A 20,925-nucleotide genomic window follows, 5' to 3' on the forward strand; every position below is an offset into this window, starting at 1 on the left:
TGGAAACAGCAATAATACCATTTCCTCTCGGGGTTGCCCAGGGGCTGAGATGTGCACCTGCACTTGGCGGAGTGCAGTACCTTTGGGGAGCTGAGGCAAGGATGGGGGTCCAGGGTCAAGCGTCACCTGCACTTAGGGGTTCCTGTCCTTCCTCTTCCCCGACTGTAGTCCTTTTAGTTCCAGAGGAGTGAAGCTTTCCTGTCTTTCCCCTCTGCCCTCTTCTCCAGGGAGGACTTGGACCAGGAGGAGAAAGCCAAGTTTGGTGAATACTGCAGCAGTGAGAACGGGAAAGGCCGGGAATGGTTTGCCCGGTATGTGAGCGCCCAGGTAAGGGGGTGACAGGGCTGTGGGGTGGGGCAGCCCACCTGCTCTGGAGAAACAACCCCACAGGCAAAACATGTGAAGCTCATCTAGAGATGTTTCGAAAAGGCCTTTTTAGAATAGTGGAAGATGCAGCCTGGCCTCTCAGCCACATGAAATTCCAGATATGTTTGTCTTTTTAAAGACAAGCACACGGGCTGTGTCCCTGCATGTTTTTATTAAAGAACCCACAACATTCAGTTTTCATAAAGATAAAGTATTCAAGACAATGACAGCCGTGTAAGCTCAGATGAGAAGTTTTGTAAATAGCCAATAGGTACTTTTTTTTGTTTTTCCTGTAAAATGGATGAAGTTCTCAGTTTTTAAAGTACTTTTTACTAACACAACTTTGCAAAGCAATTATGCTCTGATAATAAAATTTTTGAAAAAGTATTTTTTTATCACAAATAAGTTATCCTTACAAGACAAGAAAATACTGGTAAACAAAAGTAGAAAAACTGCCCATAAATCCCCCATCCAAAAAATAGCCGGCCTTGTCACCTTGGGGTTGCATCCTTCCATACTTCCCCATGTGTGGGTGAGTGGGTGAAGTTGCTAGCTTTTAAAATCTCACAGAGAGACACAGGGAATGATGTGGGGCGGTCTGGGGGCAGGGCAGCCCTCTGCCGAGTCCAGGTTTCTGTGGAGCAGGGCTCGTGCTGGGCCCGCGCGGGGCTGTGTGTAGAGATGCTCGGCACTTGGAGACGCTGTGGTGAGCCCGCAGCCCCTCCGAGCCGAGCACGGCTCTGCCAGCGGCTGCCTGACCACCTGCCCTCTTCCTGGATAGCGCTGCAACTCCAAGTGCGTCTCGGAGCCCACCTTCTACCGCCTGGTGCAGTCCTTCGCCGTGGTCCTGTTCGAGTAAGTCATGCTGCGGCTCAACGCCTCCGTCCTAACTGCTCATCTCTCCTCCCTCCCCTGCCGAGAGACCCCAGCTGTGTTCTCTCCACATACACGCATCATCAGCTTGACTGCCCCGACGCCCCCCGGCATCTGCTGGGAGTCGTGACCAGCATCTCACGGGAGAGCGCACAGTCCCGTGAGAAGAGAGGGCCACAGCTGGGCGTGAGTCAGTCCCCCCTGCCTGTGTGGAGACAGGCTATGATTCCACGGCCCGCCCTGCCCTCCTCCAGCCCAGATGGGGGTTCTCTGGACTTCCTGTAGTGACATGCTCCACACACACTCTCACCGCCCACTAATGAGATGGCTGGATGATGTCACCTGCCCAGACTCCTAGTGAGGCGCTTCTGGGGCCTTTTGTCTCAGAGGGCGTCCTGGACCATGTGGGCTGGGGAGGAAGCCCACTGTCAATGTGTGGCCGTGGAGGCTGGCGGATGAGTCTTGGGGCTCCTGCTCCTGAGGCCTGGGGCTCTAGGGCTCCCGACCTGCTTCAGACGCCCTGACTTGCATCAGAGCTGGACATGCCCTCCACAGTGTGAACCGGAGGAGCTATGTCTGCCTGGGGGTAACTAAGTAGTGACTTTAATCACGGGGCGGGTGCATGGGAAACCAGGGGCAGAGGGAAGCCCTGACTCTGATATGATCATCATTTAAGCCCGCTTGCCCCCATCAACTCAGCGTGGCCTCGGAGCAGGTCTGTGGCTGGTCTGTGGCTTAGGCTGTGGCCACTTTCCCGTGTCTCCCCACCTTTTTCTGTTCCCGTGAACACAGGGCATGGACTGGAGGAAAATTGCCAAAAGCTAGGAGCCCCTGTTTTTCTTACACTTGCTCAGAATGTGCCAAGTTCTGGGTGTGCTCAGGAGGAATCCAGGTCTGGGAGCTGGCCTGGGTGGAGAGGGCTTGTGGAGGGAGCTGAGGGCCCACATTCTCCGGGGGTGCATCGGGAGCTGCACAGAGCAGCCCCAGGAGGTCGGGGGTCAGCACGCTCTCCCGCCCTGAGGACACTTTGACCTCCAGACATTTGTATCTATAGGAACTTCCATGAATGTATACTTTTTATAGATGGTGTCACATATGGTATGCCCCATATGGTAACATGCCTATCTAATTCTCCATTTTTCTTTCAATTATTCCTTAAATAAGTACACTGGGTGGTTGGGGGAGTTAAATTTTAAACACAGACTCCTTCCATGACTTTGTGAGCATATGTTTTTTTATGGTTGGAAAAAAATTTTATAGAAATGTAGCTTTTCAGATTTATTGGATTATTTTTATGTTAAATGATAAAGTGGCCCTCATCCCACTGTTTAGATAATGTCTGTTGATTTTCGTTTTTGAAGTAATACTTATCTGAGGTGAAAAACTAAACAGGAAAGAAAGTGCATGAAGGAACAGAATGGAAAGCACAGAAGCCTAAGAGGAAAAGGAAAGGTTCTCTCACTTCTAGTCCGTCTCCCAGTGACAACCCACTCCTAATAACACACGCACCAGCAAGGGCATACTTCTTCTAAAAAGGCAGTCCCATGCGTTTGCATTCAGTGGTGCATCTGTCATGGCTGTGAGGTGTTCTGATATATGAATGTATGACTATACCATGATTTACTCAGCACCCTATTAACGGGCTTTAGCTGATTCCTCCTTTTCTTCTCTAATTCATGGTACTGCAGTGGACATCCGGAGAAGGCAATGGCACCCCACTCCAGTACTCTTGCCTGGAAAATCCCATGGACGGAGAAGCCTGGTAGGCTGCAGTCCATGGGGTCGCGAACAGTCGGACACGACTGAGCGACTTCACTTTCACTTTTCACTTTCATGCATTGGAGGAGGAAATGGCAACCCTCTCTAGTGTTCTTGCCTGGACAATCTCAGGGATGGGGGAGCCTGGTGCGCCGCCGTCTATGGGGTCGCACAGAGCCGGACACGACTGAAGCGACTTAGTAGCAGCGGCAGCAGCAGTGGACATCATTATAGCTCTGCAGCTACAGAGTCCCAGGGGCAGGCAGGTCCTGTTTTTGAAGTTTTTTCCCCTTTTTTTGTTTGCTACGTTGAATGGATCCATGTGTATCTCATACTCTCAATATAATAAGTACAGTCCTTTACATCTGTAGGACATCTTCTCGCCTAGCGCAGGTTCTGGTATGTAATCGATTACTTTGATTTTCAGCAAGTGGTGTAGGGTAAGTAGATATTCATATTCCCAGTCATTCTCAAAGTGCTGTCTCTGGGCAAGGAGCCTCAGAACATCAGCTCACAAGGCACTTTGTTAGAAATGCATGTTCTTGGGCCCTGCCTGAGACCTACTGACCCAGAGACTCCAGGGTGGACCCAGCAATCCACATCTTAACACGCTCTCCAGGTGACCCTGGTACTGCCCACATCTGCGTATCACCCAAGCCCATGCTCCTTCCTGAGAAGTAGGGCCAGACACAGGTTTAGGCCTAAGATCCGAGGCCTGACCTCCAGTTCTGGGGCTGCCCCTTGGGGCGGGGTCAAGCTTCCTGGGCCCTGGCTGTCCCACCTTGACAGTGAAAGAGGTCAGGTAGATGGATGGCGAGGGCCTTCCCACCTGGAATCAGACCTTCTCCCAGGCCGTGTCCCTGGACCCAGGGAGCTCTTTCTGTGGCTTCTCCTCCAGAGCATCAGGTGGGTGAGGTAACAGTTAGACGTGTCTGTGAGTATGTTGGTCCTCTCAGGAGCGTGCAGAGGGAATCGGGTGGGGGGACCCATCAGCCATTCACCACTCTTCCCATTTCAGGTGTCACCAGATGGACGATTTCGGGCCTGCCAAGAACCTCATGACCATGTGTTTCACCTACTACCACATCGGTGAGGCCCTGGCACGGCTCACGGGGAGGGCGGACCCTCACCTTCCAACACCCATCGAGTGGAGCTTTCTTTTTTACTTAGTTTTTACTTTTTGGCTGCACTGCGTAGCATGTGAGATCTTACTTCCCTGACCAGGGATCGAACCTGCAGCCCCTGCAGTGGAAGCACAGAATTTTTATCACTGGAACTCCAGGGAAGTCCCCAAGTGGGGATTTCTTAAGGCAAAGCTGCAGGGCCTCCAGAAAACAAAGGGAGCTGGTGTTAGGGTGGGGATGAGGAAGAGGGAGACTCCTAGAACAGGAGGAGAAGAAGGGTCCACAGCATGGGTCGGGAGGCTGAGGGTCTGGCTGTGAGGAAACAAGAAAGTGGACACACGGGGCAGGATGTTTCAGGGTGGATGCCAGGATGGCTGGTGTGAGGATGTGCAGGTCTCATGTTCTGGGTGAACGTGAACGCAGGGTCAGCTGAGGGCAAGGGTGAAGAGGAGCAGCCCGGGGCTGTGGGCTGGAGCTGTCTCTGAGCAGAGGGCAGGTTGACCTGTGCTGGCTTGTGGCCCTAGGGCCTCCCGTGCATCGCAGCTGGAGGGCTCCCCTGTTAAGCTCCTTGAGCTGCGACCACAGACACTTGTTCAGGCCTCCTCAAGGAGAGGGCTTCTGGGGGCCTGCCCAGGGGCTGGAGCTGGGTCAGGGCAGCGCTGGCGCCGTGGGTTCACTCTCGCATCCCCTTCCTCTGCGTCTCGACTCCGTCCCCTCGCCAGCTGTGCACAGCCCACCCTCTCCCCACCCCCCTGCGCTGCTGTAGCTACTGGCCTGACTCCTCCGCTTGGGGCCCTTTGACCTGAGAGAGCAACCTGGGCCTGTGGGGCTGCCTGGACCTTGGTCGGTACACGGCCTTGGGGAGGGACATTCCTCCTTTCTCCTGGCTGCCCTCCTCCACCCTCTCCCGTGCCCAACACTCTCCTGTTTCAGGCCCGGCCCGGCTGCCACTCAGCACACAGTGTGTGCTACCCTTACCTATGTGCGTGCTCGCCCGCCTCCTGGCCTCAGTGCCTCTCGGGGGCTGGGTCCCTGCCTGTGTCCTCCTCCGTCCCTGGTGGCGCCTGCCTGGCCTGGACACAGGAGGTGCCTGGGGTCCGCCCCAGAGAGTAGGGGCCAGGCCCTGCGTCTGCTTGCGGGCGTCCCTGAGCCCCCCATTTCCCGTCAGCATGTCCAGCAATGGCAGGGGAGGCGACCCCGGCCTCCATGGTTCCAGTCGGTTCTCATCCCCGCTCTCCCACCTCCAGGTAAGCCGCACCTGCTCCCCGCAGAGTCCAAGGAGAAGCCGGCTGGGAGCATCGACTCCTACCTGAAGTCAGCCAACAGCTGGTTGGCGGAAAAGAAGGACATTGCCGAGCGGCTGCTGAAGAACACGTCGGCCAAGACGGAGAACGTCAAGGGCTTCTTTGGGCTGGAGACAAAGCCCAAGGGGCCCCCAGCCAGGAGGAGCGAGTGAGTGTGCCCCATGTGCACCCCTCCCTGACCATGGGTGTGACTGGGAGGCTGCTCCCTGGCCTGGTGACCAAAGCATCTCAGCCTCCTCAGCTGTCGCTGGGGCCTTAGAGCCACTGTGGGAAGCGTGGCTGCTTCCCCGCCCTCCAGAGTTTTCCACATCTCAGTTCTAAAAGACTGGCGATTGGTAAATGTAGCATTGATTTCATGCACATGCTTTCAGAAAACCACCTAAATGTACACATGGGTTATGAGACATAATCCTGTTTAAGCAATGTTGAAGGGTTCTTTGGGAAACTGGGGGCGGGGGATTGTTTTGTCACTTCTGTGGTTTCTCTCCCCAAGGGAGGAAGAGGGCAGACCCCAGGAGAAGCCGCGGAAGACGGGTGAGTGCCTCCCTGGGCCCAGGGCTGTGGGCGCCTGGGTGGCACCACTGCAGCCCCTTGGGGCCTTAGCTCAGCCCACAGCGAACCAGCAACCCCCCAGGCAGGTCCCCACACGTCTGGGGCTCCAGCTCCCCATAGCAGGAGACACTGTCCTGCATGATTCCCCAGTTGCTCTCCGCTCCAGTCTGTAATCTCTTACGGAATTTCCATGGAAAAACCACTTCTCTGGCGACCAGCTCCTCATCCCAGGGATGTCAAGGAACATTTCCTGGGGTAGGGGAGCCATTCCTGGGACCCTCCCTGGACTGAGTCCTCAGGCTGGGCCTGAGCATGTCGTTAATGATGTGGGCCTCGGAGCAGGTGCCCTGGAATTTCCGCTGCATGTCTGTGTTACTCTGGGGGGACGTGGGGCCTGCCAGGAGGGCTGCTGGGGGATTTGCCCTGCTCAAGTCCCCCTCCCCATCCCGCAGTGACTGTGTGCAGCCTGGAGGAGGAGAGGAAAGGAGAGAAGATCTATCTGTACACACACCTGAAGCAGCAGCCCATCTGGTAAGACCACCCTCCACCTGGGGGGCAGCAGCTGCCAGCGCCCACGTCCCCATCAGAAATGACAATAGTGAGTGTTAGCGGGGATGCGGGGAAATTACAACCTCACACACTGCTGGTGGGACTGTCCGAGGCAGCAGCCACTGTGAAAGACGACCTGGCAGTTCCTCAGAGGTTAAACAGAGTTTTATCCCATGACCCAGCAATTCTACTCCCGAGTAGATGCTCAAAAGAATTGAAAACAGGTACTCAGGCAAAAATCTGTGCACATACATTCATGATAGCACTGTTCAGAAGAGCCCAGAGGTGGGAACAACCTGATGTCTGTCCATTCAGATGCACAAAGTGTGGGCTGTTACTCAGCCACGTAAAGGAATGGGGCACCCACAGTGTGGGTGGACCTGGAAAACATTCTGCCAAATGACCAAAGCCAGACCCAAAGGACCACGCAGTGTATTTACATAAAGTGTCCAGGAGGCAAAGCCCTGGAGACCAAGCGGATTGGTGGTTGCAGGATCTGGGGGAAGCGGGGAATGAGATGATGAAAATGTCCGAGAAAGAGATAGTGGTAATGGTTGCATAAGTCCACGAATATACCAGAACCCAACCGACTGAGTTGTAGACTTTAAAAGCGTGGGTTTTCTGGTATGTGAATTATGTCCTAGTTCAGCTGTTTTACGTATATAAATACCGTACACACGCGAAGGCCATGGAGTGGGAGACCCGTGTTCAGGGGACATCCCACCTTCTGCTGTGAGCACACCCTCGTCCCTCCAAAGCCTCTCCATCCACGTGTTTTATTTTATTTACTCACAAGTCGGCAGCAGATTAGCACCTGGAACCCAAAGGGTGTCAGACGCTTCCCTCCCGTGAGGATCAGTCTCGCAGCACGAGAGCTTGGCACAACAGGACAGGGCGTGGGAGACGTGCGGCCGGCCAGAGCTGGGCTGCCGCCGTCCGGAAGCCTGCAGCCCCGGCCTGCAAGGCCAGCTCAGGTGGCAGCAGAGAGAAGCAGCCCACCAGCCCGGGGCCCACGTCCATGATTTAACTCGGGCCCCTTTGGGCTCAGCTGGGCTACTGTCTTATCTTCTGCTTCAGGGCTCGGCACACTTTTCCGTAGAGGGCTGGGTGATAAATATTTTAGGCTTTGTGGGCAAGCACTCCTCTCTGCCTCTATAGTGCCAAAGCTGCCATGGACAGGATGTAAGTGGGTGAGCGTGGCTGTGAGCCCTTAAAACTTGATTTACACAAAGACACAGGGGCCTGGGTTTGGCCCACGTGCCATAGGTTTGCAAACTCTGATCTTTGGGAAGAACGGTTCTGTCTTGTGCGACCCTATAAACGAGTCTGCTCTGTGCACATGGCCTGTCCCTGCCAGGTTCCCGTTTCTGTTAAGAGATGCTGCTCTAGAAAAGCAGGTCTCCTTGAGTCCTCTGCTTCCTGTTGGGAGCCTCAGCGGGAGACCGAGAAGGGGAAGTGGCTTCGTCCTTGTCCTACAGGTGGTGGTTCCACCTTTGACCTGTTGAGTCCAGGTTATAGGTCCTGGGAGACATGCAGATGACCCCAGGACACACTGCCGAGGCCCAGGGAACCAGCTCCATTGAGGATAAAGGCACATAGGCCTTTATGGCCCATGTGGAACTAAAGTGGAGACTAAAGAGCCTCTTGATGAGGGTGAAAGAGGAGAGTGAAAACGCTAGTTTAAAACTCAACATTAAAAAGCCTAAGAATATGACATCCAGTCCCATCACTTCATCGCTAAGAAGGGGAAAAAATGGAAACAGTGACAGATTTTATTTTCTTGGGCTCCAAAATCACAGCAGATGGTGACTGCAGCCATGAAAGTAAAAGTCACTTGTTCCTCGGAAGGAAGGCTGTGACAGACCTAGACAGCACGTTAAAAAGCTGAGACATCGATTCGCTGACAAAGGTTCATATACTGGAAAAACCATCATGTATGGATGTGAGAGTTGGACCGTAAAGAAGGCTGAGCACTGAAGAATTGATGCTTTTGAACTGTGGTGTTGGAGAAGACTCTTAAGAGTCTCTCAGACTGCAAGGAGATCAAACCAGTCAATCCTAAAGAAAATCAACCCTGAATATTCATTGGAAGGACTGATGCTGAAGCTGAATCTCCAATACTTTGGCCACCTGATGTGAAGAGCCGACTCATTGGAAAAGACCCTGATGCTGGGAAAGACTGAAGGCAGAAGGAGAAGGGGTGACAGAGGATGAGATGGTTAGAAAGCATGAGTGACTCAGTGGACATGAATGTGAGCAAACTCCAGGGTATAGTCGAGGACAGAGGAGCCTGGCGTGTGCAGTCCGTGGTTGCAAAGAGTCGGACATGACTTAGCAACTAAACAAGAACATGCGCCTGAGACCCACTGTGTTCCCATCTTGTCTGTCTTGCAGGCACACGCTGAGGTTCTGGAATGCAGCTTTTTTCGATGCCGTCCACTGTGAGAGGAGAAAGCGGTCTCCCACGACCAGGTAGGAGCCAAGTCCAGGCCTGCTTTGCCTCGGGGAAGAGGACCAGGGAGAGGCTTTTTTGTCCTGTTTCTGAAGAGGAGAGCAGAAGGACGGAACGGCTGAGTCCTCACGTCTTGTGTTTCTTCCTCAAACCCTTCTGGCTCCGGTGCCCTGCAAGCTGCCTGAAGGGTCCTGGGCGCACAGCTTCCGGGTGGGGGGCCCAGCTTGCATGAGCGCTTCTCCCCCCTGGGGCTCTGGCATGACTTGGCCTGACCCTCCTCAGAAATGCGAACTCCCACTGAACGAAGCTCCCGGGGCCCCCTCGGACCCACTCTGACTGTCTCTGTAAGAACCCAGGCTCCTAAGCTGGGACCCTGGGTGCAGGATTCATGTGTGGGGAAGGCAGTCGCTACTTTCAGCTGCCTCCTCTGGGCTGCAGCTTCCCTGGGGCCCCTTTGGAGACCCCCCTTTGTAAACCATGAGCAGCGAGGAGTGTGCACTGGGGCTCAGCAAGCCAAGGTTGGTGCCTTCTGTATGCAGCAGTGGGGTGGGGAGGGGGCAGCAGCCTCCCAGGCCTGGGTCACTTTATTGGCCCCTCCAGTCATGGGACTTTGAAGTCTCCGCATCTCTTCTCGTTAATGAGATGAACCCCCTTCTTCTCTAACACTGGGGAGACCTCAGAACCTTTCTCCCGGCAGCAGAGAGGGCAGAGCCTGCTGGCTAAGACTTCAGTCCACTGGCACTTGGGGGATCTTAAGTGAAATCTTTCTTTTCGGGGGAGAGTCAGTAAACCCCCATGGGGGCGGAATGGCCTGCTGTGGCTGTGTGTCCTGGGAGGCAGGGGAGCTCGTGGGGAGAGAGGTCCCGGACCATTCCTTAGGATTCTAGACAGAATTCTGTGCTCTGCTGGGAGACGCAGATGCAGGAAATGCCTGTAGGCGAGGGGGATCTCGTGTTGCTTTGCTCTCCGACTCCTCGGCCAGCGCCCCCCTCCCACCCGGAACCCTGTCTCCATCTCTGTCTCTGCTGTGATAACCCTCCTTCCGCGCTTGCTCTCTTTTTCCATCCACATATCTTGCATGAGTTTGACATGTTCCTCTGTTTACCTGTTTCTGCTGCCGCTCCAGAGGGGATGCTGGAGAGGAGGAGAAAAAGAGGTGTGTGTCCACGTGCCTGTCCCTGGACAGTGCGGGGGCCCTTCCAGGGCCGCTGGGGGAGGGCACCCAGGTGCAGGTGGGACTCGCAGTTGGCGGGCCCAGCGTTGGGACAGGCTGGTGATGGTGGGGAGCTCGCCCACGATAGAGACCTCGAAATGGCCAGGAGGCAGACACAGCCCCCCAAGAACCCTGCAAGGCCTGGTGTGTGTCCCGAGAGGAGGGGACAGTGAGGTTTAGAAGGTCAGCTCTGACCGTGAGTGAGCCAGCCTCCACGGGCCACTCTGGCCCTCCGAGCAGACCCCGAAACCACACCCTCAGGGTCACTTGTCGCCCACTTGGTCATTGATCCTGGCTGGAGCTGCCAGTGCAGACAGAGGACCTGTCTCTATAGTCATGTCCAGAGGCGTGCGGGCTCTGGCAGACCCTCGCCCACTCGGACGAGTCTGAGGGTCCCAGAGAAAGGACAGCTGCCCCGTGCTCCCTGGCCACTGAGTGATGTGGGGCCTGTGCGTGTCAAGGGGCCCCTGAAGGCAGAGGTCTAGGACCGGCTGTTTCCTGCGAGCCCACAATGGGCTCTGATTTTGTTTGAACTTGATATGTGTTAGAGTTCTTCCTAAGATATTTTTAGAGTTAAAGACTTGCCTATTCAAAATATAATTTCTGATACAGTGCTTTTTTTAAATTTGGTGGAAATTTCCCAAAGCATGTTTCCTTTAATCAGTGATGTATTTTTAGTGCTTATTGTTCTATGTGAAATCTTGTCTTTTTTTTTTTTAATGCAGCCTTATTATGGCTTTAAAAGGAGCACTTAAGCACAGCAGCTACCTCCGTTCATAAAAAGCTCCCGAGTTCCCACAGTCTCTCTAGAGTATAGGGTGATTAACCAGCCTTCCTGGAGTAAGGCTTCCCAGCACCGTGGCCAAGGCCTGAGAGGGTCAGAGCATCATGGCCTCTGATCATGGCCATGCATCTCCCAGACCTGCCCCCCAGACACCCCGAGATTGGGGGACCAGAGTTTGGCTCTGGGTCCTTGGGCAACCTTGTGTCTCCAGCGTGATTTCTCTCTGGCAAAGTCAGCTGACAACACCATCAGCATCCTCTCTGTTCTCAGGAGCTTCCTGTTCTGTAACCTGCTTGTCACATCCAGATTCTCACTGTGGCATCTTAGACACATGACCTGCCCTCTTGTGGTATTAGACTTCCACCAGTACTGGGCGTTGGACTCAATTTTAAAGCATTGATTTGATTGTAGGCATTCCCTGATGGACCTTCTGCCTATTTCGTCAGAGATCAGATTAAATGTCCCAACTCTAATCCTCACCACAGCAAAAAAAAGTCACCTCTGCGGCTACTGTCAGGACTTCTGTGCTACACAGAGGCAAGGGAGCCACTTCCACATGGGATGGGGTTGTGCAGTGCACAACCTGTGCAACTGTACCCAGCGAGCCTGGTGGTGGTTTGGGGATTTAATGCCTGGGCATTCCTAAGGGTGTCCACCAGGGGAAAGGGGATGGGAAGGAGCGTGGAATGGGATTAGCATAGTACCTGGAAGCACCTTCCAGGTATCTTCATGGATGTTCTGCTAGCATGAGGAGACTGGAGTGACACCTCCTCCTACCTCTGATGCGCCTTAGTGTCCTGTGGTTCCCACTCAGCTGCAGCAGCACGAGTGGGCTCCCTCGGCCTGAACAGTGAAGAGGAGTCGAGAGTTGATGTTCTTGGTTCTGTTCCTCTTCCTTTGGCTTCTCCATCACCCTGACACCCCTCATACTCCCTCTTCTCTCCCTTTTATCTTTTTTCTCTCAATGCTGTTTTAATCAGACTCCTTGTCCCGAGTGTAATTCTTCAGGGGAAGTAGGCATCTACTCATTTCCCAGGTGGCCATGTGGCTGTCAAGCTTGGGAGGACGGGGGTGGGGTGGTTGAGGGCTGACTTCCCCAGGCCACTGAGAATAGCAATGCTATCTGCAAGGGAAGGGGCTTATGCCCTGAGGGATCGGGTGGACTGGGCTCTCACTCAAGGACACAGCTCCTTAGGCTCAGAAGAGCACCCTCCCTGCCTGAGCCCTGACACCACGCTCCTGCACGGAGAACACCCAGCCCGGGAGCTGCACGGGCCGTGGTCCCTCCTCGCAGGGTTTCCCATCTCTACATAGAGGCTTCGCGCCATCTTCACTGTGGTCACAGGGTAGCAGTCACCGGCCCTGGGGCGGCCATGCAGGGCGGGCCTTGGCCGGGAGGAAGCCAGGAGCAGGGTGAGTGGCAGAGCTGGGCCAGCCAGGCGGGCAGCATGTGGTCAGAGGCTGCGGACCCTGCCGGAGAGCCCGAGGCCTGGAGACAGTGGGCAGGGAGCCCCAGGGCCTCCTCCTTGCTAGGTTCTTGACTCCCACTTTTGTCAGACACTGGTGGGGCCCTGGCCTCTGCAGTTGTCCCTGCCTGTAACATGAGCTGTGGCCTCCTTTGTCCTTGAACCTTAGAAAAGGTAGGGGACGGGATTCTCATCTCCTAGCAAATGTTCTAGGTGACTGCTAAGCACACACTGTCTTGGGGCCCTGGGTCTCATATCTGCCAGGACAAGGTGATGAGTGTGTGTGTCTCGCTCCCCCGCCTTTGGGTAGGCTTCTTAGAAGCAGCGCCAACAGCTCTTCGGCCCAGGAGTCCCCTCTGTGTCAGGGAAGCCAGCACCTGTAGGTCAGAGCAGGGGAGGGTCGAGCGGCGGGGACGCGGGCCTGAAGCCCCCTGCTGCCCCTCCTGTGCTTGCAGGGAGAGGTGGTGCCACATGACCCAGGAGGAGCGGGATGACAGCCTGCGGTTCAACGAGAACATCACCTTCGGGCAGCTGGGGTGAGTGCCGCCACCCCGGGGCACCCCGGGACGAGAAAGCGGGGCGGGCAGGGCCAGGTGCTGACACCGAGGTCCAGACTAGTGAGGAGGGGCCGGGAAAGATGCTCCTGGCGGGGGCTCCACTGGGGGAGCGCCACCCGTATGATGTCACACGCCCCTGACTCAGGGTTGTTACCACTGTGAGTTCCTAAATGTCTCAGAGGCACACGAGTCACTCCATTTGGCCTCCACACCGTTTCACGGTGAGCGAAGCTGGCTGGCTGAGGAGGCAATTTGGTTTTTACTTCTTTCTAATGATTCCTGGCAGGCTGCCTGCTGGGCCCCAGCTCCCTTCCCCCCAGCCTGCCCCCCGGGAGGTGGGAGGGGTGCCAGCTCACGGCATGTCCCCCCAGCACGTTCACGCACAACATGCTGGCATTCGGGCTGAACAAGAAGCTGTGCAATGACTTTCTGAAGAAGCAGGCGGTGATCGGCAACCTGGACGAGGGTGAGTGCTAGCCAGGCCGGCGGGGCTGAGGGTTCGGGAGCAAGTGGGCTGCATGTGGGATCCCCATCCCAATCAGAGAATTACCCCTACTTTACTTTGAAATGGGACATTAAATGTTCCTGCCTGCCTAAGTGCATGGGACACTTTTCCTTCCATTTGGAAACCCAGTTCTGCTAGGTAGGACTTGCTGGGGGTGGGGGGGCGGGGTGGCTCTGCCCGGTCAGTGCTTAAAGGCAGGGCCCAAGTAAAGATGTAACTTGGCACTCAGACTCTGACCTTGAAAATGGGCAGACTCTGGCCCCGAGTTGCCCTCCTTCTAAGTGACCAGCATATGGCCTGCCTTGCTTTCTTGAACCACACTGCCCTGGGAGGTTTGGGGTGAGGAGGGGCAGGGGTCCTGAGGTTGGTTTTTCTAGAATCTCTGACTTCTGTAATGAAAGGAGATATATTGCTGATGTCAACTTCCCTAATAAACAGCTGGCCTTTCTGCATCATCCCACATGATGGGGATGCCTCCTTCTCGTCCCCCAAAAAGCCTTCCACATAGACATGTATTTGGCTAGACCAGTATTGTCTAAAACTCCACCCTGCACCAAGTCAAGGAGGGCCAAGGACAGGCGGCCTCAGGAGGTGCCCTGGACAGCCTCACAGTGCTGTCACTGGCCCTGTCGCCCAGCACAGGGCAGAGCACCATCCCCCCACCACGTGGCTCCTGTGACACGTTCCTCTCCCCACACCAGGCTGCTGGGCCCTGCCGGCCTGCCCTCTGTAGCGTCATTTCTGTGGGAGGATGCAGCCTGGTTCGAAGGAGCCCACCTCCAGGCCGCAGGCACACCTGCGGAAGCTCGCCGTCACCATGCCTGTGAGAAGACCCTGCCTGCCTGAGTCTCCCTCTCCCTCAAAAGGAATAACGTTGTTCTCTCTTGCAGAGCAGTACAAGCTGCTGAGCGACCACATCGAGCAGATGGCCACCGAGTAGGCCACGGGAGGTGGCCCAAGACTCCCCCAGGAGGACTGCAGCTGGCTCTCACCCCCCCTGCATGACATCGGCAGCACCTACGCCGCTCTAGAACTAGCGGTTAGAAGAATCTGGTTGCCCATCCTCCCCACCTCCCTCTGCCTGTGTCTGCCCCCCACCTGCGTGCCAAAGTGCCCCTGGGATTACACAGCTAAAACTGAGGTGACTGTCCATACCCCCGAGTGGCAGGCCTGCAACATGGGACCGAGGGGGCACAGGAGGAAGGATGCTGGGTCCAGGGCGGGCACGTGTCCATCACAGCCTCCTGCTGAGAAGACGGGGCATGTGGGAAGGTAGGGAAGGGCAGCTGTGAGCTGGCACATGTCAGTCCCACGCCAGTGACACGGGGCAGTTGGGAGTGAGGATCTGGGCCCCTCCCCGCAGGGTGGGACTGGATTTCTCCCACAGCCAAGTACAGCGGGGGTGGCCTCTTGAGTGTCAGCCCGGGCTGGTACTGGGTCTCCTCTCCGTGTGACAGGAAGCCCCAGAGGAGAGAGACACCCTCTATTTCAGGGCAAGAGAGAGTCCGAGGCAGTGGACGGCTTTCTTGGCTGCAGAAGGCCCAGCCACAGTCAGGGGTGGGGGCGCCCGGGGTTGTCGCGGCTCCGAGTAGCTGTGTTGGACCCACGCGGCCCTCAGGTGTCTGTGTGAAGCGTCTGAGATGTTCCTGGTCAGCTGACCACTTCCTTCTGAGGCAGAGAGACTTCCACCATTCGCTCCCTGGGGCCGTCTGTTCCATGATGAAGCCCAGAAAAGAGAATTTTCTTCAGCAGCTTCAAGACATCTGCCCTTTCTAAAAGCAAACAGTGCTGCTCTTTATTTTTAAAAGACAGAAAAATCTGTGTCAGTGTTACAGGCATCGTGGCCCAGGCGGCTTCTGGTGAGGACTGTGCAATTCGCAGGGTCAGGCCCTCCACCCCGGCCGCCTGGGAAGCCTGCGCCATCCGCTGCCCGAGCCCTCAGGCCGCTTTCCCGAGGACTCTGCGGACACCCCCCTCGCCGTCTCAGGTGCTGGGAACCAGGGGTCCTCCCCGCAGGTCTGTCCAGGCACAGCTGCCTAGCCCGAGGGACTGCAGTCTGGCAGCAAGCCTCCAGCCTGCTGGCTGCCCTGGCCAGCCTGGCTCCAGGGCACTGGCCTTGCGAGGCCAGCGGGGCTCTGTCCTTCCTGCCCTGGCCATCCATCCCATGTTGCACTCCACCTCCTGCAGCACGACAAACATGTCCAAGACTCAGCCCTCCAGGTGGCACTTCACAGGTTCCCTAATGGGGGATGCCTCCCTGGAACGTTCCAGAGAAGAGCAAGTGTTGGTTGAGCTGAGGAATGCACGTCCTGGTGATCATAAGAGAGGCGATGGGAAACACGCAGGACCCGAGTGCATTGGTGTGAGATGTCCTGTCAGGAGACTCGGGGTGGGGGCTTGGGCTCCAGGAGCCCCGCTGTGTTCATGATGGCACACACACCCATGTGTGTGTGCGTGTGTGTCTATGCTGGCAGTCTCTCTGGCCACATCACTGAACAAAGCACAGTCATGTGGCTAGTTTGCCTGTCCTGTGTGGGGGCAGGCCACGCCGGCTGGAAACTGGCCCAGTGATTGGCTATGTCTCTCCTGAATGTAGTTCAGAGAAATAACATCCAGCTCACGAGTGTGCAGGTCCTGCTCCAATACCTGCTAGAGGTGATGCTGCCCCTCCTAAGACGTTCAACAACCCCCTGATGCTCTGTGCTGCACGCCCCCCACCCCCCATTGAAGTCAGGGCCATGCCCAGTGAGCAGCTTGTCTGAGGCCCTCGAAGGGACATCTCTCCACTGCGTGTCATAGGCTTTCTTAGTTTTTTCTTAGTGGTTAGTTGAAATGCATTAACACTTTATTCTAAGGTGCCCAAAAGACTTATCTTTGTATATATAAGATTTGTGTGGAAGTGTGATTCACTCTGATTTCTGGAGGAAGACAGTAGCTTCTGGGTCTTTCCAGGGATGCTGGGGAGTGGAGGGCTCTTTCCCCCTGGGTGGGGCGGGAGGACGCATGCAAACTGGGAAGGAAATGCAGCTTTGATTTCTCCCGGCTTTTCCAAGCACTTTCACTTCAGGATGATCCTGAGACCTTTTTTTGTTTTTCCCATATAGGTCTCTTGCAATAGCAGTTGAAGGTAGAAACAAGGGTGGCTTTGGGTCTTTTCCCCTCCCCTTCTTCATATATTAATAGATCCAGCTCCTGAGAGAGTAAATCTGACCCCAAAACTGCTGCCCGAAACGCTGAGCCCCATGAGTGGACACCACCAGAGACTGTGGGCCTCGTGGAGTGGCTGACGTCGAGGTAGCTGGGAGGCTGCTCTGCTGTCTCCTGTTGGTGACTGTCTTTCTCTGAGCATGTCACCTCAGGGTGTCTGGCCAGTATCACCCGGAGGAGGCACAGCGTCCCTAGCAGAAGCCAGCCGCTTGCCTCGCTGACACTTCCTCTCTGTGACGTGATCTTCCTTTTGAGGCCTGGCCAGAGCAGACAGACCCAGGCAGGCGCTCAGAGGTGCCAGCGTGTGAAGTCTCACCCAACACATGCCCAGGAGGCTCTGCAGAAAGTGCTCTGCTGGCCCTTCCTGTAAACTCAGGAACTTCCTGTAAACTTAGACTCAGGGCAGGAAGCATCTGGGTCGTATCCACAAGGAGAGTTTCCCATCCCAGCAGGTTCAGGGTCCCAAGCCGGAGCTTCAAAGCCCTGCGTTAGCAATGACATGGCGGGTCTCCTGCTGTCTGCCCTTCAGGGCTCTGTGAATGTAATGAGCCCAAACAGCTGATTCTCCCAAGTAAAAAGTACCCTGCTTTGCAAACAGGATTCTGTTGAGATGTGGCTTTGTGTGTCTTCATCCTTTGTTAGAGTTCTAGCAATATTGATAGGTGTTTAAGAGGGGCGTGCTAACGTTCAGATTGTATCTGCTGTGTGTGCATGTTCAACCAAAGGCAGGAGAATCAAGTTCTGATACTGTAAGTTATTTGTACAGTGAAATGGAGTAGACCGTGATTTTCCTATTGCCAAAAAACAAAACCAACCAGGCCGAGGAGCTCTTAATCTACCAAAAGGAGGACTAGAAAGAGAGTTCAATTTCTGAGATTTGTGCTCCAGTGAAACCTGGGAGGGTCAAGGTCACAGGTGAGCCCATGCTGGGTCAAGGATGGAGCCCCAAGGATGGAGTTCGAGATGCTGCCTGACCTCTTTCTTCCTTCCCGGAGCCCATACTCACCTCTCCCTCCCCAGTTAGATGGTGACTTCCACTGCCGTGGAGAGAAGGTGGCAGCCTTGAGGTGTGTTTTTCTGCGGGCTGTTTTAAGTGGGTTAATTTATCACCCAGAGCACTGTATCCCAGCCTCCTGATGTGAGAAAAAGGTGTGTTCACACCACAAAGGAGTCTGTCAGGGGTTTTGTCAAACCCAGGTGACCACAACCGGAAGTCAGGGCCGCAGCTTTGAGCCTGACCTTCCTGGGTGTCACTGCTCCCTGAATAGTTGGCTTTTCAGTTAGGGAGGATCCGGCAGGCCCGTGTGTGTGGTCAGATAAGCTGTGTGGCCAAACTACCTACAACTTGAGACAACTGGGCAGCCAAGGGGCGGAGTCATTTGCCAGAGGAGTGGGGAGATTGGGAAGGAAGGGGAAGGGCCCTGCTGCAGCCTCGGGGGAGGCTGGTCACCCCACTGGCCACGCACTTTTTTAGCCACGGACAGAGCTACGGGTTTGCGGGTCCACAACCCCTTGGCCCCAGGGTTCTTGTTCCCCCACCCACAGCCTTTTAGTTCCCTTGAGCCGCTGCTCCTACCACTCAGAGGTCTCACCTGTCTTCCTGTAAATCGTTTATTCCTTTTTATGACTCTGGAGGGTGAGATCTGCTTGACAAGCTTTTGACTCTCCCCTCTCCCCGCCCCCCTGCAGAGGAATGGTGTTGGCGACAGCTCCCATAATTGGCTGGTGTGCGACACTCAGACCCGGGCTGGAGCCGGGCCTTACTCAAGCCACATGCCGTAGTACCTCCCTGTGGCCGTGTGGCTGGGAGTAGGGCTGTGAGGGTTATCCAGATAGCAGATGGGGGGAGCATTTCCAGATGGTTCCCATCCAGGGGTACCCATCCAGGAGCGTCAAGATGCTCCTTATGGCTCCCCGGGCCTGTTCTGCCGCTGTCTCCCTGCTGTCCTTCCCCAAGCAAGCGCCTCAGACACCGTCTGCCTTGTCCCTAGGTGGCCTGGCTCCGGCCTGTGTCCCCAAGTCGGCTGGTCAGTCTGAGCTTGAGACGAGCAGAGAGCTGGGGAGGGGACCCTCCCTCTGGCTGTGTCTCCAGGATTCAAGGGGCCCCACTCCTGCTGTAGAGTTCTCAGTCAGAGCAGTCTGGGTCTGCTGCGTTCCCATCGCTTCTTGCAGGACCTCTGTGCAGGCAGGGTGACCTGCATCCTGGCCTGGCCTTCAGGGTCAGACCAGGGCGCTGTCTCCCACCGCCCTCCTGAGTGGTGTGCTGAGCTCGGAGGAGGGCTCCTGCTGGTGATGCCCCTTGGAGCCTTAGGGGGGCTACATCTGTCCTCTCCTTGGTCCAGGATGATACGCTTGTGGAAACAAAAGAGAAGTGCTCAGCGGGCTTTGTTCCAACGCACGGGCCCACATGAGGGCCCTGGTCTGTCCCTGTGCTGGAGGCTTGGAGTCCCATGGACACCTTGAGAAGGACAGGCCAACCAAAGGAGATGGTCACACTCAGACGGCAGGCCCTTCCCCTTAAAGTGTGAGAGAGCTGCGTGGCCCTCACCGTGGCCTCTGGGGCTGCAGCAGGGTCTCCCATGTGCTTTCCCTGTTTCTCTCTCACCCGTTGGTCTTGGACTCGAACATCCCATTGGCCACTTCCACACATCGCCCTTAGTGACCCAGAAATCAGGGTCAGTGATTCGAGTGTGTTATGTGTACGGTTTTGCAGTCTTATATCTCATGAGGTTGTGTTCTACAAACTATGTTTTCAGGTGGAGAAAGTTTCAAGACTGAGCTCTCAAAACAGCGCTAAAAATCAAAGCTGTTTCCTGTGAAGAAAAAAAAGTCCATATATTGCACCTCAGATTGTCAGAAGGTGGAAACTGAAATAAATTATCTCTAAAAAGGAAGTCAGTCTGTTGATGTTGAATTTTTGTTCTCACATACCCATGAGCACCTTTTAAAATGGAATTTGCAATCTTCTCACTGACAGCAGTGGCTTTTCAGAAGAAAACACTATTTTCTGGGGTCAAATAGTCGTTCTCCCCACTTAGCGAGCAGCTGAGTATTACGTAGATATGTGTATGTCTCATGGGAAAACTAATGGGCAGAAGCATGTCCACTGTGTTGCCGCTGGGCGTGTGTTAGTGAATAGAGGAGCCTCGGCCCTGGGATGCCTCCACCCCCTTCCAGCTGGCATCCTGGTCTTGCCTTTGAGCCGCAGCTGCCTCACTATTTCCCTCTGGGGGCCGAAGGGCTATGGGTACTGCTCCTGCCTGACAGCAACAGGACACTTTTGTCAGCCCTTACGGCTCGGTTCAACAGGCATGTTTTGTGAAATGGTCACCTTTCTCTCCTTCTGATTCTAACAGAACCTGAAAGCTATGCTCCTTCTGCCCTTGCTCACCCCTCCTCCCACCTCCTGGGCCCAAAGGAGGGAAGCTAGGAATTTTGTTCTCATAGGAGAGAGCCCATGAAGCTTGGCCAATGCCCAACTCTGGAATTAGGAACGATTGGTCTTTTCCGGGCATGCTGGAGCCAGAAGGGGAGGGGAGAGGCCCCTTATGCCATCAACTTACCTTTAATGAGCTCATACTATGTGCCAGGTACCACCAGGCTCCAAGACCACAAGATGAACAAGCAAAGTCATTTTCCTTCAGGAACTCTCAGTGGGGTTGAGACAGCTGAGGTTAAAAAAGGTACATTTGTGTGTGTGGGTGTCTGTGTGTGTATGTGCACACACAGATTGAGTATAAAAGTATGAGATAGTATTTTACACATATAGTGTAAAATGTGATATTATATACAATTGATATTTTATAAATTATGTAATATAGGAAATACAGAATGTTTTGGTTATTTTTGGAGTGAGTGTCCTTCCTGGTAGAATCAAGGTGGGCTTCCCCAAGGAGGTATCTTGGAACTGGATTTTGGGTAATAAAAGTCACTGTAGTGAGGATGTTAATCCTGTGGTGATCATATGAGGAGAATTTTAGTTTTTTTTTAATTAAACTTTAATTGAAACACAGTTAATTTACAATGTGTTTCAGGCATATAGCAAGGTAAATCAGTTTTATATATATGTGTATAAAATAAGTTCATCTGTATCATATTTTAGATCCCACATATGTGCTATCATATGATATTTGTCTTTGACTTCACTTCACTTGGTATGATAACCTCTAGTTCCATGTATATTGCCGTATAAATGGCATTATTTCATTTCTTGTT

The 20,925-nt window shown here is 54.6% G+C and overlaps 1 protein-coding gene across 8 annotated transcripts in view; it reads left to right on the forward strand.

The window, feature by feature from the left end:
• KIAA0513 (KIAA0513 ortholog) overlaps positions 1-19,604 on the forward strand; it is a 59,754-nt gene extending 40,150 nt beyond the window's left edge. For 7 of the 8 annotated variants that reach the window (XM_043898202.1, XM_043898204.1, XM_043898205.1 and 4 more), the window contains 11 exons: positions 228-327; positions 1,148-1,221; positions 4,016-4,086; positions 5,369-5,573; positions 5,919-5,959; positions 6,430-6,508; positions 8,921-8,998; positions 10,105-10,134; positions 12,897-12,977; positions 13,370-13,464; positions 14,394-19,604. In XM_043898202.1, the coding sequence (XP_043754137.1) occupies positions 228-327; positions 1,148-1,221; positions 4,016-4,086; positions 5,369-5,573; positions 5,919-5,959; positions 6,430-6,508; positions 8,921-8,998; positions 10,105-10,134; positions 12,897-12,977; positions 13,370-13,464; positions 14,394-14,443 (904 nt within the window). In that variant the 3' untranslated portion in view covers positions 14,444-19,604. The remainder of the gene's footprint in view (positions 1-227; positions 328-1,147; positions 1,222-4,015; positions 4,087-5,368; positions 5,574-5,918; positions 5,960-6,429; positions 6,509-8,920; positions 8,999-10,104; positions 10,135-12,896; positions 12,978-13,369; positions 13,465-14,393) is intronic. The other variant, XM_043898209.1, reaches the window with a different exon arrangement.
• The last annotated feature ends 1,321 nt before the right edge of the window (positions 19,605-20,925 follow it).

Source organism: Cervus elaphus, chromosome 4, assembly GCF_910594005.1.
Source record: "Cervus elaphus chromosome 4, mCerEla1.1, whole genome shotgun sequence".
In the NCBI taxonomy this organism is placed as follows: domain Eukaryota; kingdom Metazoa; phylum Chordata; class Mammalia; order Artiodactyla; family Cervidae; genus Cervus; species Cervus elaphus.